We start from the raw sequence: 26548 nt of genomic DNA on the forward strand, positions 1-26548 counted from the left end.
TAAGAAGATAATGCGCTTCAGTGCGCTTGAACTCACATCCTACTACATTAACAACAATACCCAAATTCAAATATTTTTTTAAATTATATTTTTAGGTGTTTCTTCACACCTCAAATGATTGCATGAGTCTCCTTCGTATTATATATAAGTTCAAAAATGTGCTTTTATTATTATTATTTAAAACAAAACACAAAGGAACACTTTGGGTTGGAACAAAAAAGTGATTGTGCCACATTTGATGGGTCTATTTGATAAAGACAATTCCAATTAAGAAAAATCTCAACTTTATGTGAAATATGATCTTCCACTCCCTATAAATCAACCATATAATATATTACAATATTGGACACAGAATCAAGAGGTGGGTCATCTTTTCCACTCTTTCAAACCTTCATTCTGTTTTTATTTTTTAAATCACTTCTCAAAGCTTGATTAGACCGTCGTGGAAACTTGGCTTTTCTCCATGATTTAAAGTCTACTTTGTCCCTACCTCAACTTGCATTTCCTTCCTATACATTGCATATATTTTATACCATATTAAAGTCTTCAGTTTTTCTTTTCTTGATAAGATATTAAAGTTTAGTTGGTCACGTACAAAAAGTTTTAGGTTATAACTGTTATTATTATTTTTTTATATTTTATGAAATTTTAATTTAATTATTTTTAGCTAATGTATTTTTTTAATTTAATATTTTAATCGATGATGGTTAAATTCATTAAGTTATGCTATTTTTAAAGTCTGTTACAGCAAATATATTATCATATGTGTAATAACATGTCAACTTCTTATTTTCACATATTACTTACTAAACATTTAGTTAGTTGATTAAGAGCTGTCATTTGTGTCAAGACTAAAATTTTAAATTTTAAAAGTATAAGGACTTAGAATGACCCAATTACAGAATATAAACTAAATCTACAATTGTATGCATAGTACAAGATGAACAATTGAATTTAACCAAATAATTTTAACTGTTACTATTTTAGTCAAGATTAAACTTTCAAAATTTAGAAATTACAAATATATATATATATAAGGACTAATATCAAAATTTAACCAAAATTCACTGTCCAAATAATTGTTAGCTCAAAGATAATATAAGTATATTATGGAACCTTAGCAATGTATATATGTATATAAATGAGACAATGGTTGAACAATAAAAAAATCACATCTAATCATTAATTCATCTTTGGACATATAAAACTCTATAAAGTTTTCTTTTCTCGTTATCGTTTCAAAAATTGGGAGTTGGCAGATTCCCTTCTCCATTTACTATATATTATCATTTGCCATCACATTTTAGTTCATGAACCTTGTTCTATAGCTTACCATTATTATTTTTTCCCTTTCTTTTGTCAACTCTCCCCTTATTTATTAACTCTTTTGGAAAATTATCGATTGAGTTTTTAATTCGATTGGTATGGACATTGTTATTAATGCATGAAGATTTGGGTTCAAGTGCATTGAAACACATTATCCTCCTATTTATGGATTGGGAAGAGACTATAGATAGTTCTAAACATTATATCAAAAAAGAGCAAATATGATTATAACTTATAATAAAATTGCTCAAAAAACAAAAAAAACACAAAATATAACTACTAAATAGATTGGATTTTCTTCATATTCAAATTATTTTAGGCATGAGCTTTTTTGGGCATGGACTTTTTTTTATTCAGATTGGTTCAAGTTGAGCGGACTTTGACAGATTCAAATAATTATTTTATTTATTTTATAAATATATACCATATTATATGCATAAATTTTGTATATTTAAATTATTATAATAATATATATAAAAGTGCGAGTTTGAAAAAAGTTTTAATTGATGAAAATAACTTTTATTGTTTATTATATTACTATATTGATAATTAAATAACTTTTTATCTTTTTTATTAAATTTATAAATCTAATACTCATATTTTAAAGTATTTATTTCAAGCTTTAAAAAATAAAATATTTATCCCAAAACCCAAATATATTGTTCAGAGTCCAAATCCAAATAACATACTCATTATTATCCAAACCCAAAAAAATTAATTATATCTCAAATCTCAAGTCCAAAATAAAAAGAAATCAAACCCAATACTCAAATACAAATTGTAAAATTAAAAACCCAACTCAAAATCTAATTTATAAAAATAATATTTTTATTAAAATATTAAATTTTTAATAATATTTTATGTATTGCAATTTATTGTAATATATTAAATTACACATGCTATAATATGTATTAATATATAACGTAATACTATAATGCATACTATAATTTATCATATACGTATTATTTATATTTAATAATATATATCATTATATCAACTTTATAAAAATATATTTTAACATTACTAGCATTATTAACAATTTAACTGAATTTAGGTAACAATTTTAATATTATATCTATATGGAGTTATATTAATAGTTATATAATATATAATTATATTATGTAATAATTTATCTATATCTTATAACATATTAATAGCTCTATATGCATTATAGTTATGGTAATAATTATATAATATTATTATATTATGTAAAAGAGGATCCACTTACATTAATGTAAAACAAAAACATTATTACACACATTTGTAACTCTTCATACAATTAATATTTTAACAATTTGATTGTTAAATTTCATGTTTTATTTACATAGATCGTTCATGTTAAGTTTTGAATAAATTAAAAGTGTCTATCAATTTGTTTAATATAAATAACTTTCAGCTATCGAATATATATTAATAAAGACAATATTCTTGATTGATATGAAAATATATCAAATTGATTTGAAGCTTTATGTGCATGACAAGTATAACTATGTTGATAAATTAAATAGTCTGTTTGTTAAAATACATACAGAGAGTTATATATGTAACCGCTAAAGAAAATTTTGAACTAATTACAAAGCGTCACATGTCAAGTCAAATTTACCATGGTCAAATTAAAATTATTGTGAGTAAAAATGATGACATCACGTACTATGTCATAATTATTACTTATCTCTTAATTAATTTAAATATTAAGCGATAAATAATAAAAATATATTATTATTTCTTGAATTAATTAAATTAATATGAGATAAATAGTAAATATAAAAGAAGCTTTTGAAATATGAAGAGAAGTTTTGGTACTTACTTCTACAATAATGTCGTTAGAATTTGTTAATGTGACACTGTCAACTAATAATATGAAGACACAATATGAAGACACGTGGCAACCTCAAATCAACTATTTTTTTTGAAAATACACAAATTTATAAAAAAAATTATAAAATCATTATACATAGAGAATTAACATGGACAAACGGTTTCCATTTAGTCCCTATATATTTTTAAGAGTTTAGTCCCTCTACTTTTTAGATTTCAAAATTCAAATCTAGTTGTTAACATAGTTAATATTTTGTTACATTTGCTAATTTGACATTTTGAAATTAAAAAAAAACTTAATTGATAGTCATGTAATTAAAAAAATGATGTTGTAATGAACTTAAATTTAACAAATTAAATTTATCAATGTTAATAATTGAACCTGGATCTCGAAATTTTAAAATTAGAAGGACTAAATTCTAAAAAGTAAAAGTATAAAAATTAAATTTCTAAATTGTGAAGAGTATAGAGACTTATTACATATTTCAACCTCTTTCTTCTTTTTTCAAGTTTTTCACTTCGAATTTGTTCATCTCTTTGAAACTAGTTTGTTGTTTTTTTTCAATAAAATCATAAATTATTTTTAAATTATAAAAAAAGAAAAAAATAAATATTAAAAGTTTTTATGAACTTTTAAAATTTTAATTTTAATTTTAAAAATTAAAATTTTTTATTTTTATGTATTTTTAAAGAGTAAGGACCAAATTAATAAACATTATAAATATTAAGGGCTAAAATAATTATTTTATCTTTTTATAATTACCACATCTACAACTTTAATAGAAAAATTGGAGGGACCAATATTTTTAAATAAAAAAGGCAGGAACTACAAGGACTAAATTTTAAATTTCAGAAATGCATAGGGACTTCTGACATATTTAAACCTAATAATAATAATTTAAGACGCACGGGGAAGATTAAAGTCGGAGCAGAGATGACAAAAGGGTTACAAAGGAGGAAGATTTAAGGCTGCTCTTCTCTATTTTATTATTATTATATGTTTTCTTTATTATTTTATATATTAGAGCTAAGCATACGCTTCCACTCTCTTGCCTCTTCACAAATCGTAAGTTAATTTCCCGCCATCTTTATTTGAAGATTTGAGTAGCCATTATTGGCGGCATTGCTTCTTATGGAAGAAAAAAGAATTAGGGTTTATTGCTGCTTTTGGTGCCCCTTAGAATGTAGTTCCTTTAAAATACCTTGATGGTTCCTGTAAATCAAAGTTTATTGATGTTTAATTTCTCATCATATATCTTGTCCTATTTGATAATTTGGGGTAGATTTTATCTTTAACAAAACATGTGAATATTCCCTAAGAATTAATATGATGTATTTGCATGTTGAATCATTCCGTTATTTTTCTTGGTTTCAGGTTGTGCTATTCAAGTATGGCAGAAGTTGAGAACATTGAATTTAAGTGGGGTAAAAAGAGAGGAATTGGTGCGAGAAATAGAGATGTTCAGTTTTATGAATCATTCACTTATGATGGCCTCTGTTACACTCTTTATGACAATGTTTATCTTCACAAAGAAGGCCACTCTTTACCTTTTCTAGGGAAACTTATAAAAATATGGGAAAATCCCGATAAATCCAAGAAAGTGAAGATTTTATGGTTTTTCCGACCTTCTGAGATATCAAAATATCTTAAAGTTGAATTGAATCATCCTAATGAAGTGTTCTTGGCATCTGGTGACGGAGTTGGCCTATTTAACATTAATCCCTTGGTAATTGAAATTCCATAACTTGTTTCAGTACTCCATATTTCTTTCATTATCTGAAATTTGACAATTGTAGTTTATATTTGTGGTTACTTGTGGTATTTACAGTCCAGTATTTGAGTTTTGGTAGCTATCGAGTTTATTAATTTTATTTTTTGCTTTTTACTATAGGGAAAAACTTTGAAGAGGACAAGTTCAAGAGCTTTCCATTCATAGTGTTAATATCTTTTTTTAGCTACTCTGTTTACATCCTGTTAAATTTATTGCATGAAGTGGGTAGATCACAAGTTTCAATGGTCTAAGAGTTTTCATCTTTCCTAATACTTTCGAGTTTGGTCATACATGTTGGATTCATAGTGGTCTCAAGTACAGAAATTTGGTTTACAAATCTTGTTACTTATTCTTGAAAATGGTAATTTGTGTCCAATTCACTTCGGCCTTGAGGATAAGTATCTTGCTAAAAGGGGTTTGTATTTAAGTTTTGCAGGCACTCAGTTTTAAAATGTAATTTTGCCAATCATTTTGATACCTGTTTTTAAGCATGTAGCTTTCAGATATGTGTTCTATTTAAGTGTTTAGCAGACATTTATCTGACTAGCTACTAATTTCTCTACTTTAATTCAGGAAGCAATTGTAGGAAAATGCAATGTAGTTTGCATTTCAAAGGATAGCAGAAATCCACAACCCTCAGATCAAGAGCTCCAAAAGGCTGACTTTGTATTTTGTCGTACGTTCAATGTTAAGCGCTGCATTATTGTGGATGAAATGGATGAAAAAATTGCTAGAATTGATGGTATTACTATTTATTCTTTTATCATTTAATGTTACTTCATTGTGATTTCCTGTTCTGTGCTGGTTGTATAAATTGTTGATATTTTTGTTTCTGGAATTGTTGCAGTTAAATTTATTTTTAACCGAATGGGTTCTCTAAAGCCCCCTTCTAGTCATAACACTGATGTGGATGATAAACATACTAGTGAGACTGCTATGGCAGTAAATAAAAAGGTGATTTTGTCTAATAAGTTGAACTCGTTTGAGACTCAAAATTTTGAAGATAGACAAGGGGAACAGAAACCCGTTGTTGAAGAAACCTTTGCTGCTGATGATAGACAAGAGAATGTCTTTAACTACAAATCTGCTTCAAGCCTTAAAGCTGAAGAAAACAAAGAGTTGAAAGTTGATGAGAAATTAAAGTCCATTGAGGATTTGGGTGAGTTAGATGAGAGGCCATATAAGAAAGCAAAGCGAGATAGTTTTGGGAAAGTCTCTGATTGCAAGAACGAGATTGATGTGCTTGTACCAAATATCATTGCTTCTGAAGACAAACCCAGATGTGCTGAAAATACCAATGGGACATCAAACTCTTCCACGAAGCTGGAGTTGGGGGATGACGAACTCACAAAACCTACTTGCAAGTTGCCGAACGAGTCTTCTTCATGGCCTTCAAATGATATCATCAAAACTGATGACAAAGCATTGGAAGTTATTAGTAGACCTGATTTTGAAATTGGTGTTCTGGAGTTATCTCCTTCTTTCCTTTCCTTTTGTTTATCCCTTGCAACATGGAGTTCTAATGTGCATTAAAGATTGTGAGCTTGGTCCTATAATGTTTGAAACGGATTGTTAGCTTTAGTTATTGCAACCTTAACACCAATACAGCAGCATCTGAACTTAAATGCTTCTCGAAGTGATTCAATTCTTTCCCAGGATGGTACGATACCTAGTAGTTGATCTCTGCCTCTTCTGTCTGTTTTGGAACTTGCCCAGTCTGCATCTGTATTGGCTTCTAGTTTTAAAGATAATAGAAGGCAATTTACCCTTAAAGTATATTAGTGTTCTTAATACAACTTGAAGATGGGATTTTTGTAGGATCATGTATGAATTGACTCACAACACTAATTAGAATATATTTCTCTATCATCCTCTGATATTCTCTTTCATCCACTGCTTGAATATGTTTCTATTGCGAAATGCTATGGCCTAGCTACCTCAAACCCCAAAAAATATCTCGGGCAAGTCTTTGATTTCAATTTCTTTTGTAGGCTTTAGCTTTCAAAGCAGCTATTTCTTCATGATCATCACCTGTTACCAATGTCATGATGTACATACACAATTAATGTAGTAAGTCCATTTTTCAAGGTATTCTTTATAAATAGAATGTGAGCACCTTGACTTGGAAGGCAGCCTTAATTTCTCATAGCTACCGAACTGAGAATATACAACGCAAATTTGCAATAAAGAAAGGATTGAACAAATCATGACACAATCTAGGAATTGAATGTCATCCTACTTTTAGAATTCTATCCTCTAGCTTCGAGGATAGTCTAATACGTGCCTTTAGTCACATGTAGAAAGTGTTATTTTGGGAGTTTTTTTTTAATAATTTTATTATAAGTTTTTGTTATATCTATTCTGTTTGACACTATCCTCATAATTATATATATTCTTTTCCTAATTCATAAATAGAAGAATAATTAGTTTCAACGTATTCGAATCTATACTCTTTTACATAAATAATAATATCTATACTAATCGAACTATCATTCAATTAATTACTCTTTTCAGAATTAACAAAGAGTACGGAAACAAAACTTGATCACTTCAGTAATCATAACATCCATTTTGCATCCATTTTAATAGATATAATCTAATAAATGTAACAGTCACGCAACAAAGTAAGACTTTCGGCGGATTTAAATTTGGACACGTTAAAGCTGGAAAATGTGGGGCCCCTCTTTCTAGTTAGAGTACTCGTTTGGCTGGCTGGAGGAGCTTAGCCTAACTTCTTTTCTACTAATTTATCCATTTTCATTTGTTTATTATCGAGATAATGATAAGATTAATTCTTAAATTATTTTTAGATTTCAAATATTTTTAATAAAAATGTTAATTCAAATATTAATTTTTAATATTGTTGGTATGACATTGTATGATAGTTTATGTTTACTTTATACTGACATGACAGTATTTGTCTATACATCACATCAACAAATAATTTAAAAATTATAAATTCAAAAAATTAAAATTCAAAAAATATTAAAAATCTCATAAAAAGAAAAACATGAAGTACTCATACATTGTCATACAAGTTGCCACATTTAAAAATTTAACATTTTAATTAGTGTTTTTGTAAAAAAAAATCATTTCAATTCTTTTTCAAAAAGTTGATGGTCAAATTTAACTTTAAAAAGAAAAAGAAAGAATAAGGGCCAAATTGACAAGATATAAACATTAAGAGTTAAATTTGACATTATGTCTTTATTATCTGGGTAAACTACACAGAAAGTCACTCAACTATAAAAGATTTTTATTTTAGACACCCAAAATAAAAAGTTTACAATTTAAGCACCCATATTATATAATTTTGCCATTTTGGTCATTAATCCTGTTAAAATCACAAACAGAAAGCTGATGTGGCTATTAAAAAATTGGTATAATAATAAATTTAGCTTTCAAATTTTACATATTACATCAATTTAGTCAAATTTTTAAAAATTTGACCTTCAAAATTTACAAATATTTTCAATTTGATACTAATTCTAAAAAGTTCAAAGAAATATATAAAAATCCATAAATATTTTTTTAAAAATATAATAATAAATTTAAATTTTATATTAATATTAATATTTTTATTAATGATTCACAAGATTGGGGTAGGGTTGAGAAAAAAAACCCGATCAAATCGAAAATCGACTTGAATCGAGGTATTTGGGTGATTTATGAAATGTAAGTTCAAAAATTGTAGTTACCAGAAATCGAATCAAATTCTTTTATTTATTTAATATATAATTAATTCTAATTTTTATGATATAATTTTTTTTATGTTTGAAATAGTGAAAATGATGTAAAAGATCTTGAAAAATTATTGTTTTTTAGAAATATTAATGAGAAAACCTTGAAATTTTATCAAATAATATTCAAAAACTATAAAACAAAACTCATTTTTTTATCAAAATAAGTCTAATAAAAACAAAACAAAAAATTAATATGAAAAATCAAGAACTAAAACGAGCCGAATTGAATTATTATGGATAGTTCAAATAATCTAAAAAACTCAACTGAACCAAACCGATATCACCCCTAGGATGGGGAAGAGGGAGAGGGACGGGGTGAGGAAGGGCTTTTTATTTTATTTAATATTAATATAATTAATTTTATTTAATATTAATATTAATGTAAAATTTAAATTTATTATATTTTTTGAAAATATTTATGTATTTTTATATATTTCTTTGCATTTTTTAGAATTAGGGTCAAATTGAGTCTATTTGTAATTTTAGAGAGTCAATTTTTTAAAATTATGATTAAATTGATATGATATATAAATGTTGAGGGGTAAATTTGCTATTATACTGATTTTTTAATTACCACAACATCTTGTTGTTTGTGATTTTAATGGAAGTGATCAAAATGACCGAATCATGTAACGTGAGTGTTTAAATTGAAAACTTTTTAATTTGAGTACCAAAAATGAAAAATTTTAATAATTGAATGACTATTTATATAATTTACCTTTATTATTTTGAGATCCCTGTTCCTTTTTATAATTATTATGATATCAATTTCAACAAACGCTTTAGGTGAAAAAAAATATTCTTCCTATGATTTATGTTTTATTGACCCATTGGAAGGAGTTGTTGAGTTGGTCATAGAGCATACCCTTTTATTTTTCGTACAAAATATTGATAGCCAAGCCGTATATGCAGCCAAGCTATTTGACTTCATACATGCTTAATGCTGACTTGAGCAATAAACTTTTCTCTCTCTTATATATGTATGTATGATAGGGTTAGTCACGTTACATGCATTTATATAAACCTCATCCTATTATTCACTATTTCTAGCCATGGAAATCAAAATGTGGCACAGACAGAGCTCCGGCAGAGAAACCATCACATTAGGCCGTAGCTACACGCAGCGTGGCATCAAAGATGATCGTTCTAAACCGAAGTGGACAAACTTTTGGAGGAAACTCAGAAAAGAAAGGAAGAAACTGTTCAGTTCTGGTGGTACATTCCAAACTTCTTATGAACCAGATGCTTACTCCCAAAATTTTGATCAAGGAACGGGATGGGCGGAGCCTGATAATCTTTCTCGATCTTTTTCAGCTCGGTTTGCCGATCCGTCGAGGATCTCGAGAGCCAAATTATGAGTTGTTTGCATTCATGTAATTAAGAAGTAGAAATAGGAAAGTATTACCATGTTTAATATATCTTTTATAAGAATCCAAACTCATGGTTTTTGCATACCATTTTCTCTTTTTTGAGTTAGTTTTTCTCTGCATTGCCATTTGTATATAGTTCATGTTAACTGGTTGGGATTAATGGTGAAAAAAACTCAAGCAAACTTGTTAAACCCGGAAATATTTATGTTTCAAAGCATTGTTTGGATGTGTTTTCTGGGTCTTTTTGAATATCACAACCCAAGACAAAGAAAAGCATGGGATGTTGCAACTTTTACTCGCTCTTTGCTTTATTCACAAGCAAATGAAGATGCTTTTGCGCTTCTTCTTCTTCTTCTTTTTACAGGTTTTCACTAGTGGAAGGCACATTATTGAATAAAAAGCATAGAGAATCTTGCAGTATTTACTGTTTGTTTTGCTCATATTTTAATGAATGTAGTCAGTCATTCTCAAATAGCTAAGTATGTTTTAAGTCATGTTCCACTGTCTCAAAGTTCCTTTGGCTGAAGGAAAATGAAAATAGCCAAGAGAAGTAAGGAGAAGAAGAAGCAGTTGAAGTTCAAAACTATGTGAAATTGGCACCGCCAAGCCAGCTATCATGATTATCCCCTTCAACCCCCCTGTCAGCCATTAAATTATTGCTCTCAAAAAAAAATATTAAAAGTCAATCAAGCTATAGTAGACTTTTCTTTATTTTATTATTGCACATTTTTTATTTTCAAGATAAGAATATTTCGATATTATTTATCAAAATAGGTTTTTGTAATTAACCAATCACCTAATTGTGGATTGAATTTTAATTCGCATGACCATTATTGTCAATATAGGAGGATATAGATTCGAGCGCATTGAAATACATTATCTTTCGTTGGGGAGAGGTTATAGAGGTTATAGGTAGTTCTAGACATTGTGTAAATATATATATGATCAAAATCTATAATAAAATTATTAAAAAAAATTGAGGGAATTGTGAAAGGGAATGATTCACCTCAATACTTAATTTAATAGGTCTCAAATTAATCCATGATAATTATAATTTATTTTTATTTTCTCTTCTTTTGTTTGAAATGCTTATATATACTTTCATCAATTTTGTTTCCATTAGAATTTTGTAAATAATAATGATTAATTTATTTTACATAAAATAATTTAATAATTTTAACTGTCAATGTATAGCTTAATTAAATATAAAATATAAAATTTTAATTTTAATTAAGATTAAGATTAAAATTATATTAATAAAATAATTTAATATTTTTTATTTTAATCTCACTATCACATATACAATTTCATAACTATTTTTAATTTCACTACTACAATATTTAATTTTTTCATAATTATTATTTTTAATCTCACCATCCCATAAGTTCGCTGGTTTAACCGGTTCAATTAAAGATTATTAAAAGTTAAAAATAAATAAAATAAATAAATTCAATTCAACCTATTCATATTGATTTATGATCTAACTGATTTAAAGTCATTCTTCGAACGATATCTCGATCAGTTTTCAATCTAACCTATCTAATCAAGTTAAAATATCATTGCATATGGTCCATCGTTTAGGTAAGCAAAAACAGCATTAGCACTTTACCAATAATCTCTGCAAGAACAAAGGCCATCCTTGAACTGATGAAACCTATTAGCATCTCTCACCACGAAAACAACCTTCACAATCTTCGACAAGCATTTTATGAAATCATGACAATCCCCACAAATTCTCAAGTTCTTGAACACCCTTATCACTCTTGCTTCATCCCACCCTCCATGGCAAAGTGCCAATCCGATTGCCAGCTTCTCACTGTGAACCCTCAAGCTCTCCACCTTCGACTCTTCGTCTATATCCCGCAATGCAAATTTCACCCCATGAACATACCCCATTTCTTCTTTCATCCTTCTCTCCATCTCCTTCAACACTTGATGAATCTTGTCTATCATTGGGTGAGTATCGTCTCCGCCGTAGAAAAAGTGGACCACCTTGTCAATCTCCACCCAACTACGCCCTGCCTCTTTCCTTAACCCCTTTGCTTTTGCCATTTCTCTTACTTGCTCGTACTCCTTCCAGTATCCAGCCTCGGCGTAAATGTTTGAAATCATCACGTAGTTGACAGGGTTTTCGCCATCCAATGTCAAAAGATTTTGGCCTACTTCTTTCCCAAGTTGCAAGTTCCCATGCACCCTACATGCACTCAGCAGCGTTTGCCATATCCCTACATTTTGCTTTAATGGCATGTTCTCTATCAGGTTTTTGGCTTCTTTCAAGCGTCCATCTCTACCAAGCAGATCAGCCATGCAAGCATAATGCTCTATCCCAGGTTTAACCCATCGATTACGACATAACTGTGAGAAATATTCTTCACCTTCCTTGATGAGTCCTGAATGACTACATGCTGATAGTGTAGCCAAATAAGTCACCCCATCGGGCTCGATATTATTCGACTGCATTTGGTTAAATAAACGAATTGCCTCTTTGCCAATGCCATGTTTCCCATACCCGGTGATCATTACTGTCCAAGAAACCACATTTCTTGCTGGCATTTCGTTGAAAAGTCTTTCGGCCTCATCTAGAAGTCCACACTTCAGATACATATCAACGATTGAATTGGACACAGATATCTCCGAACCAGAAGGAACCTTAACAGCATACGCATGCATTTGCTTGCCTTGCTCCCCAAGTGCAAAATCAGCAAATACACCCATCATACTTGATAGAACGAAGCCATCCCCTTGCTTGCTGTTGTTTTGAAGCTGCTTAAACAACTCAATGGCTTCTGCCAAATTCCCTTCTTGAGCATACCCCAGAATTAATGCACTCCAAGATATTACATTCTTCTCTCCAATCTGATTAAACACCCTTCGAGCCTCAGCCAAGTTCCCGCATTTCACATACAAATCAATAAGAGAACCTGCAATGGCTGCTTTTCCAGAACATGGAAATCCATTAGTGATCAAAAAACCATGAATCATTGATCCTTCCCGAATCTTCCCAAGACGACTACATGCTTTCAACACGGTTGTTAATGTATATTCATCAGGTATCTCTCCATTTTCTAGCATTCTATGAAACCAAAGTAAAGCTTTCTCACCCTGGCCTGCAAGTGTATAACCTGCTAGCATTGTGTTCCAACTTATTAGATTCTTAACTGGCAAAACATTAAACATCATTACTGCTTCGTTGATTCTTCCACATTTTGAATACATATCAACTATTGAATTCCCCACCACAGGGACAGTTTCAAAGCCAGTTAATACACACATACCATGAATCTTCATTCCAATCTCAGGAACATTCAAAATCCCACAAGCTTTGAAATTCGTGGAAAAAGTATACTCATTTGGTTTCAAACATGAAAATACCATCTGAAAGAAGAGTGATAAAGTTGCTCTGGCATTACCATTTTGTAAATGGCCACACATGAGCGCCGTCCAAGAAACCACGTTTCTCTCAGTCATTCTGTCGAACACAAGAGAAGCAGTGTCCATTACACCACATTTTGAATACATTTCTATAAGATCATTGCTCAACATCAAGTCAAAACCAAATCCCATCCTCAAACTAGCTGCATGAACCTGAACCCCTTGATCAAGCAACGATTTTTTTGAGCAATATCTTAAGAGATTGGCTAATCTCTGCCTGCCACTCCAAATCGGAAACAACAACCGAATCATTGATTATCTTGCAAAACTGCGTCTCAGTTTAAGACTTTTATTCAGTGAAAAACATATGTAACCATTTAGCATAATTACGAGAGCTATGAGGGAAACCTATGCCCATATTTCGAAGAGTGAATTCTTGGAGACGAAGTGTGGTTTTTGTAATAAAAGCATGTTCTTCGAGTAACTCTTCAGTTTCTGAGTATGTTTCATATGTAGGTAAAAGCAACCCATTTTGCCCCTTTATGAAAAAAAATAAATATTTTTCTATTGTATATTAACATGATGTACACATTATTAGTATTGTATTCTTTCAACCACGTCAATTTTAATAATATAAATGGATGAAATTTTAACATTTTAACCATTTTTAGTAATATGGTGGAATTGCCTCTTATTCATAGTTTGTTAAGACGTAATTGGAAGGTTCTTATTTGTCACATTCCGAGATTACAGAATACAATTACGACAAATTTCACGGGTATTCAATGGTTTAGTGAACCTCCAAAGTCCGATCAAGATTTAGTTGAGTTGGGCTATGTTAAAGATTGGAGAGATTAATGTAATCTTTAATTTTCACCTGAGGCTGTCTTTATCTAAAAAGAAGAAAACCTCCATGATACACCTTCATTTGCATGGATTTGGGACCTAAGCGAGTAATTTTCATTGCATCAAAGCAATATGTATTACAAGTAAAATTGCATATGAATAGCGAGTTTGGATGAAAATTTTATGAGCAATTGGATTTTTATTCCTATTCGTTTATCAATGTTAAATAAACAAAAACATATTTTTGAAACTCGTTTATTAAACACGAACAAAGTATGTTTAGTTCAGATTCATACCATAATTTGCAGTAATGCAATGTAAGAATAATAAAATGCAACCCAATACTTCATTGAAGATAGTTTTGAAATACAGAAGCATAACTTGCAAGTAACCCAAAGAATACCATTCTTGATCCATTCAACTTGAAAAGTTCAGCAGGGGTGCCTAGAAAGATACATCATAATCCCTAACACATCAAAAAACAATCAAAACAAATATATGCTATGTGAAGGATAGGCCACATATGACAATTATTGCATATACACTACAATCCATGAACACTGCATCAACCACCTTCTTTGCTACCAATCCTACATCCAAAGTCTTGCTTAATTGCTCAGCCCAATTATAGTCATCTGTGGAAGTGGCTTTGTGCTCTTCTCTAATGGTTCTCTGTGAACTTCCATGATTACCGTAAAGAAGCCGCCCCATCACCAATGTTACATTGGTCAACAAAACCAAGTAAAGTGGCCTAAAGTTAAGAATGCTCCCTAAGAACTTGTTTCCTGGAAGAGGAAACCCCAAATGCAACAATACAACTACAGCACCCACAATTACTGAACATAAAAGGCGTGCTTTCTCAGATGCATCAATGGCAGAACTTATTTGTTTAGGGGAGAAGAAGTTATGTTTCCGAGCCGATGTTTCTGAACCCTGTACTGTCCCTGACGTGGAAATTGGTGAACTTCGATCATTTGATGAAACCAGAAATGAATTCGGTTCACCACTTGTATCAAAAGCAGAACCATTTGAAGGCTCAATGCTCCTATCCCGTCGGCTGGATGCTGATCCTTCATCAATTCCACCATTATAAGCACTGGTCTGACCCTGATCAGCATCAGAAACAGGGTGATGTTTTAGCAACACAGGACTGGAGGCTTCATCGTCGACATCAGGAGAAACTGCATGCCAAAAAAAACCCAAAAGTAATCAATCACAAGAACATGGAATCCATCAAGAAAACCATTTTTATTAATTTCGTTTCAGACAGTCCTTCAGTATTCTAGTAACTTGATGACATCATTGGAGGACATTTGATGGGGACTTACGAGAAGCAAGTCCAAAGCTTTACCAAATGCAAAATTTAACTACTATTGTAAATCCAAATTTTCATTTGCTAAGATTCAACTAAACCTAGATCCTTAACAGACTCATCCAATTAACAATACATAATAAACGGAAACGACCCTTGAGTTCAAGATACACAAAAACAAGAATCGATGGAGGGGGAAAAAGGGTACCGGCGGGTTGTGTCGAAATATCAGTAGGTGGATCTTGCGGCGGAGGAGGGTTGGCGTGGAGTTGTTCATGAGAGTGAGGAGGAGGAGTAGGCAGGTTTTGGAGCTGACCCGTAATATAAGCCAAACGATCGGATCCTCTGTCGAGGATTTTCCTACGCCGACTTTCTCTGGCGCTGGTTGCCATGTTTGAGACTGAAATCTTTCGTTCCAGACAAACACGGCTGTTGTCGGTTGAAATTTACTTGAGCAAACCTAAGCGAGAAGACCACAAAATGAAGATTTCCGCTTTGCTTTGCTTTGGAACATTTGGGTCAAACTTTGGGCTTTTGTTTACTGGCTTGTCTCAGTTTGGGCTTCTGTAAGAATGGGCTTAAAAAAATTAAAAGCATGATGTCAGAAGTGGGATTTGAACCCACGCCCTCTCACGAGGACCAGAACTTGAGTCTGGCGCCTTAGACCACTCGGCCATCCTGACAAGATGTTAATTAGGTCACCAGAAATTTTTAAAACTTTAAGCTAAACTCCAATGACATATATGCATCTTCATGTACAGTTGTAACTTAAAAGCAGATTAAATCTTATCAATTAATTCTTCATCCATTACCTATTAGCATATTGGTTATCATTATCCATATGTGTATGATACACTTATGAGTTATGTAAATCATATGATTAAATTTGTATTAAATAATGATGAAGGGAAACTTGACCCCTAATAATCTATAATGATGTAATCAAGGCACCCCCACTAGATATAAAAACAAGGGGAAAACAGGGTTTCTGCTTTCTTTTTATATGTATTTTGCATTTCTAGATCATCTTATCCAACAACAGGCTTAGCATATATACATATATGGTGCAATTAAAGTAGTTTCCATAGCTAGAAAAGTGTGTCCATTTTATACATAAAATATATAGGGAAAAACCATATTAAATATGTAATACAAGACGATTATTCGGCTAAGATGATAGACTAAGCTTCTAGATCAAAATATGACTAGGGAGTTCTCATTTTGGGATTGAAAATCACTAGGTAGTTTTCATTGGGATCCTCCTCCACTTGGGCTTGTGTAGGTGATATTTTGTAGTATGCAATTGCCGGCTTGCTTGCCATTATTAACATATTATTGTCCCTCGTTACTTTTCTTCCTCCGAATATCTCTTTACCAAAACAAAGTAGTTGCTAGTGATCTGATCCAATCAGAGATGCAATGGCAGAAAAAGGGTCGTCAACTGCACCGTTACTTTTTCGGAGACGATCGAGCAGTGAAATGAAGAACAAGTCAGCCTCCGTTTCGAGTAGCCTATTACCGGCATTTGGAACCGTTGTTGATGATGGAGACCTGCACCTCAAGAGAAATGTTATTGCTCCTTATGATCGTAGGTACCGGTGAGTAATCCATTTTCAAATCTAAGGAAAAAAAAACAATTAGGATGATGCTCTTATAATGTTATAGTTAAGGTTAAAAAAGGAGAGGAGGATTTGATGATATTTATATATTATTGGGAAAGGGATGCAGATGGTGGCAAACGTTTTTAGTAGGGCTGGTGATATACTCGGCATGGGCATCTATTTTGGAGTTAACTTTCGATAAGGCAGCAAATGGGGTGCTCTTGTTCATTGATTTGGTCGTTGATTTCTTCTTCGCCATTGATATCATCTTAACTTTCTTCGTTGCTTATTTCGATACTTTAAATTTTGTCCTCGTTGATGATCACTTGAAAATTGCGTTCCGGTATGTACTTTTTTTACTCATTTCTCCATTAATGAATGACCAGACTGTTTTTTTCTTTAAGTTGGAATATGCTATAAGAACTTTTAGTCTTCATAAATTTAAAATTTATTCTTTATACTTTTACTTTTATGAATTTAATCCTTTTATTTTTTAGATTTCAAAATTCAAGTTTAGTTATTAACACTTTTACAATTATTTTGTTAAATTTTTAAATTCATTATAACCATAAGAGAAGCTAGAAATATTTTTTGTTTTTGAGACGAAATTAAGTTGTATATTTTTACTATAGTAACAAAAGCAACCTCACCATTTTAATAGCTTATATCTTTATAATTTTTGAAAGATTAAATCAAAATTTTATCATTATTCGGAGGCCAAAGTGTAATTTTACCATTATTAATTTAAAACTTTATAAATTATAAAGAGCTATAAAAGAGAAAATTTTCCATTTTAAAGGGGTTGGGGCTCATGCTAGCCCCCTAGCTATACCCTTAATTACATCATTTTTTTTAATTACATTGCTATCAAGAAAGTTTATTTTTTAGTTTTAAAATGTCATATTAACGAATTTAACAAAAAAAATAACAATATATCTAAATTTTGAAATCAGAAAAGTAAAACTAAATTTTTGAAAATAAAAATATAAGTAAATTTCAAGTTTGTGAGGAGTACAAGTACCTATGCACGTGTTTTAAGGTTTATGTACTAATTTAGTTAATTTACTACGAGTTGAAAATGCTATAAAAAATGAAATGTCACAATATTTTTTTTATACATGTCAAAGTGATGGAAAAGAAAAAAAATATCTTTCACTATCCACCCAGTTTAGCAACTTTTGGGGAAATAATACAAATCTTATTTATTTACTTTCACTAAATAATAATTATATAGTGTATTAAAAAAAATGAAATATTACCATGTGTCTTTTAATATTAAAAAAATTAAAAATAAATTAAAATCGTTATTTATTCAACCTAATTTGTAGAGTTAAAACTCCATTATATAAAATAATAACCTATAAATATTTTTTTCTAAAATCTAAGTTTCCTTAAACGCCATTAAAAAATAAATTGATTTTGTATTTTCATTGATGCTTTTATTTACTTTTTAGTAATATTATCAATGAAATTGATATTAATTCATGATTCTAAGTTAACTGCTTGATAATAGATAAATTTTAACTTTAAAATTTTAATCTATCTATGTTGGAATATATACTAATCTTAACGTCTGATGATTGAATATAAATAAATAAAGACATTCTAATATTTTTTAAAAATGTAAATTTTCAGATACGTGACAAGGTTCTGGTTATTTATGGATGTAGCATCTACAATACCTTTTCCGTTAATAAATAAAATCCTTATCGGTGAATGGCATACCGGCCAGGTCTTTGGCCTCCTCAACTTGCTTCGTCTTTGGCGTCTCCACCGTGTTGGTGAACTTTTCAAAAGGTAGATTATTTCTAGTTTGACAATTTCTTGCATTTGTTTTTTTAGCTACTCTCATTTTCAAAAGAGTTTACAAGAACAATACAAACCACAAATAATACATGTTCAATCGACTAGAACTAAAATCAATTCAGTACAAAGCACAACGAGCTAAAAATTAGAATAAATTAAACAAAAATAAGTCTAGACAGGAACTACATATAGTAGAACTTAAACCTGAAATAATCTAAAAAATTTATACATGACATTTACACATGATAAGACTCAAACCTGAATGTTGTACATCCATAACTTAACCATCACTAACATACCATAGCCTCGTAGGCTATATAATAGAAATATTAAACATATAATATCTCATACACGATTATGACATGTAAAAATAACACAAACGAGAAATAAATACACGGATTATCACGACAATTTTCTTATCAAATTTGAACTCTTTTTTGATAGGTTAGAAAAGGACATTCGCTTTAGCTACTTCTGGACAAGGCTTCTTAAACTAGTATGTGTGAGTATTATTTTCTACTCATGCTTTTTTACTTATACAGTCTCCTATCTCTAACCAAACACTTAGAATTAAGCTTCATTGTTACTCAAATGGCAGGTTACCTTATTTGCAGTGCACTCAGCTGGTTGCTTCTATTACTGGCTCGCTGCACGCCACAAACCATCAGAACATACATGGATTGGAAGATTGATTGGAGATTTTAAGCAAAAAGGTGTCTGGCATGGTTACACCTGTTCCATTTACTGGTCAATCGTCACTCTCACCTCAGTCGGCTATGGAGAGTTTTATTCAATGAATGAAGGAGAGAAGATATTTAACTCTATCTATATGCTATTCAACATGGGCCTCATTGCCTACATAATTGGTAACATAACAAATCTCGTTGTCCAATCTGTGGTCAAAACCTTTGCCATGGTGATTCTCTCTTCTCTATTTTCATTTATAGGCAACAACAATAGCATACAAGACTATCATACTAATGTTGTTTAGATTGAAATGATCCTATTTTGAATAAGGTAGCTCTATGATGGTCAAATTTTCATTCCTATATTTCATATTTGTACATTGCAACGCTGCTACTTCTTTACATTTTAATTCAAATATATTGAATAGACCGTAACCGGATCATGTCTTGACAGAGAGATAGCATCAATGAGGTAATGCGTTATGCAAGCAAGAACCAACTCCCGGAAGGGATGAGAGAACAAATGTTGGCACACATGCAACTCAAGTTCAATACAGCTGAGTTACAGCAAGAAAAAGTGCTAAAAGACCTGCCCAAGGCAATAAGATCCAGCATTGCCCAACACCTATTCTGGAAAACCGTAGAAAAGACCTACCTATTCCAAGGAGTCTCCGACGACTTTCTTTCTCAATTGGTAACTATATTTCCAATTTTTTATGTGTAGTTACATGGGAGATTCAAATTTCGAACTTCTCATTAAGCTGCAGTGCAGGTCCCTAGTGCATTATGGAAAAAATAATAAAAATAAAAAATGGTTCACCCTAAACAAAATTACATTCCAACATATCATTGAATTTCCAGTCATGAAATGATAATCAAAGCTGACCATCTTACTAAAGAACTACTATGTTAGAACAGAACTTTAATAGCTATAAATAGCTTATCAGCCATTAGATTTCTATGGGGATTTCTTCTTGCAGGTATCAGAGATGAAAGCAGAATACTTTCCTCCAAGGTTTGAAATTATTTTACAAAATGAGATACCCACAGACTTCTACATTCTGGTATCAGGAGCAGTGGTATAGCATCATTCATTATTAAAAGTTTTTTTCCATTTTATTTAACCTTGGAAGTAAAATCTAAACTCAATGAAACTGCAGGATATGGTCACATACAAGAATGGGACGGAGCAGGTATTATCTTTTTCTAAAAGTATAATTTAGAATGATCAGAGAACTTAATAACAAATGCACAAGTAGGTGGAACATTTGTAGACTCAGAGCATAATATTCCTACTGACTCCGAAAAAGGGTCTTACGAACTACAACAACAGATTTGAAGAGTATATAAGTTTTATTTTTTGCCCGTAGATTTCCTAAAATTTTGGGAGCTTGGAATGGGGAAAGCTCAAATTGAAACTAGATATGATGGGAGAGTATACTAAAAACACAGTATATATATCAAAGAAATAGTTTAAAATAATGTCTCGGACTGCTGATAGGTTCAGAAGTAAACGGCTCCGTGGCAACACGACAATTTGACTCTTCACATTTTATACCTTCAAAAATGCTGCAGTAAGTAAGAAATTATTAATTTAACAAAGGTATACTTAAACCAGGAAATAGAGATTTCCAGTCTGCAAAAAGAACATGAAGATTGCTGCATTGATCAAGAGACCCAGATGAATGTTAGTAACATGAGAGTTATATTATTGGGATTATAAGAGTTAAAAAGCCAAAACACATACAATACCAGTAATTTAAACTAAAACATCTTTCTTTGCAATTGGTCTTATTACTAAAGTTCCAGTCTTTCCTTTTTCAAGTTTTTGTCAAATCTAGAATCTGCAGATATGGCAGGAGAAATTGGAGTAATTTTCAATATTCCCCAACCTTTCACAGTGAGAACTAAAAGGCTCTCTCAAGTTATCCGAATAAGTCATCACCAGTTCAAACAAATGGTGCAATCAGAGAGTGGAGATGGAAAGATAATTATTGCTAACTTCATGGAGGTACGTAAACTTTATCATCTACGGAAATAGGCAATCTATAGACAGTTCTACGCTATAAAGGAAGGAAAGAAAAAAAATAAAGGAATGAAAAGACATTAATTGCAATTAAAAGCATTCCTTTAATGTGAAAACATCCACATGGATCCTAAAGCTGTTGAAAAAATTTTAGATCAGAGCACATAACAGAGATTTAAATTTGAATAAGCAGTTCCATCAATGGTTTGGAGAAAAATAAACAATGAAAGCTCACCATCAATTCATGGACAATAGAAATCTTCATCCATAAAAGTTTTAATAGTTTAACCAAAAATTTAAGAGCGCTTATTTACTCCATCTCCTCTATTCTCAGTACTTGAAAGGCTTAGAAAAAGACATGCTACAGGAACTACCTTTCCTAACAGAATTGCTGGCAGACCAGAATGTACAGGTATGTTTCCATCCTAAAGTTGAACTAACTAGACTAGAGAAACGTGAGCCAGAATTGTGCTTATCAAACAAAGAACAAAGATCACATTTAAGAAAATCTAGACCATCATTGTGTGATAAGCAGATTAGGTTCTATTATGTTTCTTTGCAGCCTACGGCACAAAATGAGGAGAAACAAAACAGAGAAACAATGGATTCCACGTATGGAAATCCTACAGGTAAATAATTGCTTCTTCATTAATCGTATCAAATGGACATAATCACTTTTAAGGGCATTTGGTTCAAATCATCTTAAATTCACAGGGATAATCATACATTTCGACATAATATTCTGACGTTTGGTTTGCAAAGATTACCTTAACCTGGTAACATATCCCCAATAGTACTACAATTTTGGAATATAAGGGTAATCTAATTTCCAACTCTTCCTTAAATAATGTATGATTTTGAGGTACTCTTCATCCTTTCTATAACAATGACAATTTAGTAAAATCTGCTTTTAAATAATATTACATTACGTTAACCAAACAACAAAACCTTACATTCTATTACCAAACAGCATAATTTAGCATACCTAGTAATGTGCTAAGTAATCTTAGCTTACAATAATCTATTACCGAAGGAGATCTAATATTCCATGAACCAAATGCACCCTTAAGCATTTAAGGATTATTGCTGAAACTTACAGTAGCAGCAACAAGTTATTATCATAAAATAAACTATTTTAATAGAAACATTGACTTATTTTCTTTATATCATGTCAACTCTTGACTAGCATCTATTTTTTGTTTCGACATGTAACACATTTGAGCATATGAGTCAGTCCTTTTTTTATGGAGGAAAAGGAGTGAATCTATCATCTATCTTGAATGATAGAAACTCTATATCCAAAAATGATTGTCTTATAGTGATGATGACATTAGTTTTCTAATGCACGGATTACACAATATTGATGATATGCCTATAGCCTTATACCAACCAATTTGTCAAATAAATCCAAATATAAGTTCTTATAATAAAGTGCATAATATTCTCTAGATAATTGCATATTATTGATTCAACCATCTTGCAGGAACATCAAACACTTCCGATCCTTCACTAAGTGCAGGTACCATCCGGGTGATAATATATGGGTATCATCCATCCAAGAAAACAATGTCTGGTGACAGATTCGGGAAGCTTATATATTTGCCTAACTCAATCGCAGACCTGTTCAATCTAGCAGGTACAGAGAACTACAAGCTTCTCAAAAAGAAAATATTTGTTTTTAACTTCTGCCTAGCAAGCTAAAGACAGAAGGAACGCATAAAACTGCCAACCAACCAAACAACAGAAAGATATAACCCAACTAAAACTCGTTCCTAAGTTATGAGATCAGAAAAAATCAACCATACTCATAGGAGACAATATTTAACGTGATTCAACCTTCTAGTCTACATCCACAATCCAAAAATAGAGTAAAAAATCACTCCACTAACATAGATTTCATCCCTCCTCTACTCGATAATTTTAAAATCTAAACCTTAATGGCTGTTTATAAGCCTATTACTTGAACGGCAAGGAATCTCATTCACTAAGATTTCCTACCTATTGAGAACATCTACTTCATTAATAAACTTAATTGTCAAATAATGTCTAACCAATAGAATTACATTAGAATCCCAATTGAATATTGACAACCAGATTTTGGGTGTCCAAGTGCATGACGGCATGTTGAAAATTTTTATCTTGAGATTTCAAACATGAAGCTTAGCATATTAAACCAGTAGAAGAGACAATTTCATTTTGTATCACAACAATATAGACTTAGAACACTTAATGTATAAGATAATACTTCTAGCTAAATCAATTTCATTAATACATGATTTGGAAAGCTTGTAAACTTACTTGAGAGGAAAACAGCATGTTCATGGCTATGCTAATATACACTTAAAGAAAAAAACAGGTGATAATTGTGTATCAATACAGGATCCTGAATTTCGTTATATCTGGTTAATGCAGAAAAGAAACTTGGAAAGAGAGGGAGCACTATTCTTATGGCAGATGGCTCAGAAGTTGAAGATCTTAGTTCTCTAAGAGAGAATGATCATTTATTCATCGTTTAAATGTTAAAATAATATTTATCAGTTATCAATATGTTGATCTGGTTAAGTGATGATCATTCTAAATGTCTAAGAAGTTATGATGCATGACATTTCTAAAGAAAGAAATATCTGCAATATAGCTGCATATGTATGTGAATGGATATGTGCATATCCACCGTTTGTGGACAGAGGCAATGAAAAATTTACCCATTGTGCTTTAGCTTCAATGATAATGGTAGAGTAGTATTTATTTATTCCCCAATATAAACCCAAAAATTTACCCGTTTGTGGGCAGGGCTTACGATTTTCATTCTCTGCTATTCAGCATGTCCAAAACAGTGTATGCAGCTTTCTGAAACTTTTCCTTCTCTTCCTCCAAACTTTTCTTCCTTTCAAGAGCAGATTCTTTGCACTTCTCTACCTCTTCCATTATTCCCAAGGAGTTTTGATCAATTTCGCTGCAGAATTTTATTTAAAGGGTAAACAGAACATAATTTTTAAGAGAAATACGGTGTTTGCAACAATTTAATGATTTATTAAACTTGTCTCCCCTCTTAAAAGAACGTCTATGGAAAGGGCGAGGCAATAAACAAATATTGGATCCCAAAAATAAAGAATGGGCAGTACTGGAGGACAACATCGCCTGTCTATGTTTAACAAGAGAGAACACTTGAGAGGAAAAAAAACAGCAAGTTATGCATTCTTTATCATCTTTGTGTAATTTTCATAAGAGAGCTTAAGAGAAAAAGAAGAAAGTGGATATGCATGAGTAAAACACTAATCATATCTGTGTGTAATTTTCATAAGAGAGCTTAAGTTTAAATAACGAAAGAAAAATAATTAACAACTATTCCAAGATAAGTTCCACGCCATTAATCACCGGATGAAGTAATTCACTTACTTTATCATCTTAAGCATATTCTCCATTGCCATCTGAACATGTTGTGACAAATCTGCATTAATTAAATCAAAATTACCAACTAATATTGTGAGATAAATAAAGATACGGAAAATAGCACGATCTGAGAAAATAAAATTGTAAAAGCTTTACAAGGACCTATTCATAAAAGTGAAATTTGTCTGTTTCAACTTATCGTACTCAAAAGTGTACCGAATCCACAAAAATGACGAGGAAAACAGGTGATCTCAAGAAACTAACTATGAATTATGGAATTTAAAACTGATTCAAGCCTAGACCCTCATGTTTCACAGTGTTTCATAGAAAATTTGAATTACGCTGGTAATAATAACAAAATGCATTTGTTACACGTGAAGCTTTAGATCATGCTATCGGTTAAAGGAGAAATCACGTAACAAAAGAGAATACTAAATGTAATTTGAAACGTTAAGCGAAATGAAAGTAATTATTGGAGAAAGGGAGAAAAATAAACAGAGGAAGAGAAATAACCAAAAACGAGAGAAGAGAGGAGAGATTCAGGTTCTTCAGCCACAGGCGGAGGAAGAGAGTGATGATCAACCTGCTGAGGTGGTGAAGTCGCCATTCCTTCTTTTCCAACTTTGAACAGAGCGTTCTTTTTTTACTTTCAGAGCGTTTGTCAATTGATTGGTATGGACTATGGGACTAATATTTGATGCATCCAACTATTTAAATCTAAGCATACTCACTTACTTTCCCTCTAATAAAAAAATTTATTTGACCCATTTAATTTTTAAGCAAATTTTAATTTAATGTAAATGTATGTCACATTAATAATTAATTATTTTTTAAAATTAAAAATATATTTTTATATTTTTTAATAATATTAATTAATGTGATTTGATGAATTTAAAAACTAAAAGAAGTGTAATATTAAAATATTAAAATATTTATATTTCAGTAATAAGCAGTTATTATTAATTTAGTTAATTGAATCTTCATTCGACGGAATTTCATTATCTCTGATTCCACTTTCTCCTATAATAGTCATTCCCCTCCTGATCTAAAGAATAGCATTATAGAGCTTCCACTGAATTAAAAAAAAAACATAAACTCTCATTATTTCCCTTTAACACTCTCCCTAAGCAAACACGTAAAGCACCACACCCTAGCCTTGTCTCCTCGTTCCTGTTCAGCTATTCTCATCCCACAACCATCATCGACAAAGATCTCGACATTGTAAAAAGCTTCTCCAAAGTTGAGACGAGTAAAATTATTGTTCTCCTCTATCTCACTTCCATTGTGAGAATTTCATCTCTTTGCTTCTCTACTTGTGTATTTCTCTAGTAGGGAGCTGTTTCATTTGCATTTTTAAAATCGATTCTTCAATTGTGATTTACCTGGTAAACATTTTTTCATTTATTGATGATCTGACTGCTTGGGAATGTACTTTGTTGTGAATGATAATGCGAGTATAGGGTCTCATATATCGAGTTTT

General features: G+C 31.1%; 6 protein-coding genes and 1 non-coding gene across 9 annotated transcripts; 3 read left to right on the forward strand and 4 right to left on the reverse strand.

The window, feature by feature from the left end:
• The first annotated feature begins 4075 nt into the window (after positions 1-4075).
• On the forward strand, positions 4076-6467 carry LOC107953827 (protein ANTI-SILENCING 1). Of its 2 annotated transcripts, none has more exons than XM_016889248.2 (4): positions 4076-4210; positions 4520-4871; positions 5490-5658; positions 5764-6467. In XM_016889248.2, exons 2-4 carry the CDS (start codon positions 4536-4538, stop codon positions 6447-6449), a joined length of 1191 nt encoding a protein of 396 aa, XP_016744737.2. In that variant the 5' UTR covers positions 4076-4210; positions 4520-4535; the 3' UTR covers positions 6450-6467. The 2 variants fall into 2 exon arrangements, with proteins under 2 accessions (XP_016744737.2, XP_040952992.1); XM_041097058.1 differs by lacking the exon at positions 4076-4210 and adding an exon at positions 4271-4423.
• A 5006-nt stretch (positions 6468-11473) lies between these two features.
• Positions 11474-13924, reverse strand: LOC107953826 (putative pentatricopeptide repeat-containing protein At3g15130). The gene has a single exon (XM_016889247.2). The coding sequence runs from the start codon at positions 13711-13713 to the stop codon at positions 11635-11637; it is 2079 nt and encodes a 692-aa protein (XP_016744736.2). The 5' UTR covers positions 13714-13924; the 3' UTR covers positions 11474-11634.
• A 647-nt stretch (positions 13925-14571) lies between these two features.
• Positions 14572-16066, reverse strand: LOC107953824 (uncharacterized). Its single transcript, XM_016889246.2, has 2 exons — positions 15768-16066; positions 14572-15428 (listed from the first exon to the last, which is right to left on the reverse strand). The coding sequence occupies exons 1-2, from the start codon at positions 15949-15951 to the stop codon at positions 14749-14751; spliced, it is 864 nt and encodes a 287-aa protein (XP_016744735.1). The 5' UTR covers positions 15952-16066; the 3' UTR covers positions 14572-14748.
• A 92-nt stretch (positions 16067-16158) lies between these two features.
• On the reverse strand, positions 16159-16242 carry TRNAL-CAA (transfer RNA leucine (anticodon CAA)). The gene has a single exon. It is a non-coding gene; the product is annotated as a tRNA-Leu (tRNA).
• Positions 16243-16978: 736 nt separating this feature from the next.
• LOC107955977 (potassium channel KAT3-like) lies at positions 16979-20376 on the forward strand. Its single transcript, XM_041097725.1, has 5 exons — positions 16979-17157; positions 17288-17503; positions 18796-18941; positions 19542-19882; positions 20107-20376. The coding sequence occupies exons 1-5, from the start codon at positions 16979-16981 to the stop codon at positions 20374-20376; spliced, it is 1152 nt and encodes a 383-aa protein (XP_040953659.1).
• A 558-nt stretch (positions 20377-20934) lies between these two features.
• Positions 20935-25733, reverse strand: LOC107953823 (uncharacterized). 2 transcript variants are annotated; one of them, XM_041097060.1, is made up of 4 exons: positions 25582-25733; positions 25075-25126; positions 24476-24631; positions 20935-21221 (listed from the first exon to the last, which is right to left on the reverse strand). In XM_041097060.1, the coding sequence occupies exons 1-3, from the start codon at positions 25673-25675 to the stop codon at positions 24481-24483; spliced, it is 297 nt and encodes a 98-aa protein (XP_040952994.1). In that variant the 5' UTR covers positions 25676-25733; the 3' UTR covers positions 20935-21221; positions 24476-24480. The 2 variants fall into 2 exon arrangements, with proteins under 2 accessions (XP_040952994.1, XP_016744734.1); XM_016889245.2 differs by lacking the exon at positions 20935-21221 and having other exon boundaries at positions 24390-24631.
• On the forward strand, positions 21234-24400 carry LOC107953822 (potassium channel KAT3-like). The gene is made up of 5 exons (XM_016889244.2): positions 21234-21663; positions 22013-22090; positions 22241-22307; positions 23162-23314; positions 24091-24400. The coding sequence occupies exons 1-5, from the start codon at positions 21505-21507 to the stop codon at positions 24192-24194; spliced, it is 561 nt and encodes a 186-aa protein (XP_016744733.1). The 5' UTR covers positions 21234-21504; the 3' UTR covers positions 24195-24400.
• Positions 25734-26548: the final 815 nt, after the last annotated feature.

The sequence above is a fragment of the Gossypium hirsutum genome, chromosome D07, assembly GCF_007990345.1.
Source record: "Gossypium hirsutum isolate 1008001.06 chromosome D07, Gossypium_hirsutum_v2.1, whole genome shotgun sequence".
NCBI lineage: Eukaryota > Viridiplantae > Streptophyta > Magnoliopsida > Malvales > Malvaceae > Gossypium > Gossypium hirsutum.

Excerpts from the sequence above, each read along its gene's own strand:
- LOC107953823 (XM_041097060.1), bottom strand. The coding sequence starts at position 25,675 with ATGGCGACTTCACCACCTCAGCAGGTTGATCATCACTCTCTTCCTCCG. Across the intron at positions 25,127-25,581 it reads CCTCTCTTCTCTCGTTTTTG|ATTTGTCACAACATGTTCAG; the intron begins GTTATTTCTCTT and ends TAATTAATGCAG. Across the intron at positions 24,632-25,074 it reads AATATGCTTAAGATGATAAA|CGAAATTGATCAAAACTCCT; the intron begins GTAAGTGAATTA and ends AAAATTCTGCAG.
- LOC107955977 (XM_041097725.1), top strand. The coding sequence starts at position 16,979 with ATGGCAGAAAAAGGGTCGTCAACTGCACCGTTACTTTTTCGGAGACGA. Across the intron at positions 17,158-17,287 it reads CCTTATGATCGTAGGTACCG|ATGGTGGCAAACGTTTTTAG; the intron begins GTGAGTAATCCA and ends AAAGGGATGCAG. Across the intron at positions 19,883-20,106 it reads TGGTCAAAACCTTTGCCATG|AGAGATAGCATCAATGAGGT; the intron begins GTGATTCTCTCT and ends ATGTCTTGACAG.
- LOC107953826 (XM_016889247.2), bottom strand. The coding sequence starts at position 13,713 with ATGATTCGGTTGTTGTTTCCGATTTGGAGTGGCAGGCAGAGATTAGCC.
- LOC107953827 (XM_016889248.2), top strand. The coding sequence starts at position 4,536 with ATGGCAGAAGTTGAGAACATTGAATTTAAGTGGGGTAAAAAGAGAGGA. Across the intron at positions 4,872-5,489 it reads TATTTAACATTAATCCCTTG|GAAGCAATTGTAGGAAAATG; the intron begins GTAATTGAAATT and ends ACTTTAATTCAG. Across the intron at positions 5,659-5,763 it reads AAAAATTGCTAGAATTGATG|TTAAATTTATTTTTAACCGA; the intron begins GTATTACTATTT and ends GAATTGTTGCAG.
- LOC107953824 (XM_016889246.2), bottom strand. The coding sequence starts at position 15,951 with ATGGCAACCAGCGCCAGAGAAAGTCGGCGTAGGAAAATCCTCGACAGA. Across the intron at positions 15,429-15,767 it reads TATTTCGACACAACCCGCCG|TTTCTCCTGATGTCGACGAT; the intron begins GTACCCTTTTTC and ends TTTGGCATGCAG.
- LOC107953822 (XM_016889244.2), top strand. The coding sequence starts at position 21,505 with ATGGCAGGAGAAATTGGAGTAATTTTCAATATTCCCCAACCTTTCACA. Across the intron at positions 22,091-22,240 it reads TGGCAGACCAGAATGTACAG|CCTACGGCACAAAATGAGGA; the intron begins GTATGTTTCCAT and ends GTTTCTTTGCAG. Across the intron at positions 22,308-23,161 it reads CACGTATGGAAATCCTACAG|GAACATCAAACACTTCCGAT; the intron begins GTAAATAATTGC and ends ACCATCTTGCAG.